At 58.1% G+C, this 1,533-nt stretch overlaps 1 protein-coding gene across 1 annotated transcript; it reads right to left on the bottom strand.

The window, feature by feature from the left end:
• Positions 1–173: 173 nt before the first annotated feature.
• LOC111814990 (dynein heavy chain 17, axonemal-like) lies at positions 174–1,527 on the bottom strand (the record flags this gene model as incomplete). The annotated part of the gene is made up of 2 exons (XM_023708826.1): positions 901–1,527; positions 174–404 (listed from the first exon to the last, which is right to left on the bottom strand). Coding segments are annotated over exons 1-2 (630 nt in total), but the record flags the coding sequence as incomplete, so codon positions are not given.
• Positions 1,528–1,533: the final 6 nt, after the last annotated feature.

Genomic DNA, 1,533 nt, shown 5'->3' with positions numbered 1-1,533 from the left:
AAACCAGCCCATGGGCAAGCCTCCAGCGGTGGCCCCACCCCATCTGAAGCCTTTGTTCCCAGGGGGCCTCTGCAGACAGCAGGGTGCTGGGTGGGCCTGGCCCCTCGCCCTTGGCCCCCTCAGGTGCTCTGGTGACCATGGCTTCTTCCTGCCCACTGGGGCAGGCTCCTCACAGCCCGGCTACCACCCTCCTGTGCACTCAGGCTGGGCCACATGGCAGCCCAGGAACTGGCTCCTACCTTCTCCTCGATCTCACTGGCTGTGTGTTTTGTGGTCTCCAGGTTCTCCACCAAGGCCGTGTCTCCTAGAAAGTTCCCCGATGCGGCCGAGAGACGTGCTAGAAGTGAGTCTTCTAGCTCCTTCAGGACAATCTTGAATTCGTTCTGAGATTTTGTGAGGTTCGCCTGTGGGGGTGGCAGAGAGCTGGGAAGCAGACTCAGGGGAACCTGGCCTCGCCTCTCCCTCCTGGGCACCTGGGCCTCCTGGTAGCAACCACTTGGGCTTTGTCAGCTGGGCTTCACAGGAGAGGAACAGTGCCCAGCCTGCAAGGACATGTGGACACGGGAGCCTCAGTACTGTAAAGGAATGAGAGGCAGGAAGGCTGTGACGGAGACAGAGCTGGGAGTGAGGCTGAGGCCTGGGTGGCTACCCGGAGCATTCTCCTGGGGCAGGACCCTCTGAGCTGCCCCAGGATTGCTGTGAGTCCTGCTTCTCAAGTGGAGCTTTCATCTGATTTAGGAAATGAAAGAAAGGACAGCTAGGACACAAGAGATTCATTCTGCGGGACAGAAAGATACAGTTCAGGACAACCAGCTAGGGCTGCTTCACAGAGAAGCAATGAGACACCTGGGGGCCACCTCTGTCATTTCTGCACCCTGACATGTGACCACCCATTGTTACCTTCAGCTGCTCCAGATCTGGACGCTCTTTGGCCACCACAGCGGCCAGGAGTTGGTCCTCGAGCCCATCTCTGGTGACCAGGAAGTTGATGAGGGTGCACTGGGCCTGCATCTCGGGCTTGTAGTGCGGGTTGAAGTACTTGGTGTGCAGGATGAGGCGGAAACTGGGGTGATACTCCACCTCCTTGTCACCGATCTTAATAAACCTGGCAGGGGTCACAGATGAGGTGAGATCAAGGGGCGAGGCCATCTGTAGCCACTTGGTGGCTGTCCCCAGTTGGCTACCCTGGAGCACTACACTGATTGCTAGACAAACTCTGCCACACTCCTTGACCTCAGATGTGGCCCTGTGGAGGCCACATGTTGTCTTCTCCTCTGGGGGGCCTGCTGTCATCTGCATGCCGTGCTCTTCTGGGGACCTTGACTGTAGCACCCTGCCAGACTCTGCCCCCGATTCAACTAGGACATGTGTGCATTCTGGAAGCTGGACCCCTGGGGCTGCGGACCCACCATGGCGGGTGCTTCTCTCTGGGCCCACTCTGTTCTTTTCTGATTGAGCTCACTTTGGGGATCCTTTATCTGACTGCACACTCTGGGTACCAGCACTGACGCCAGGCCCTCCTAAAGTCTAGGA

Source organism: Octodon degus, unplaced genomic scaffold (genome assembly GCF_000260255.1).
Source record: "Octodon degus isolate 3935 unplaced genomic scaffold, OctDeg1.0 scaffold05630, whole genome shotgun sequence".
Taxonomy (NCBI): Eukaryota; Metazoa; Chordata; class Mammalia; order Rodentia; family Octodontidae; genus Octodon; species Octodon degus.
Note: the sequence above shows the minus strand (reverse complement) of the source record. Positions and strands in the feature narration are given on the sequence as shown.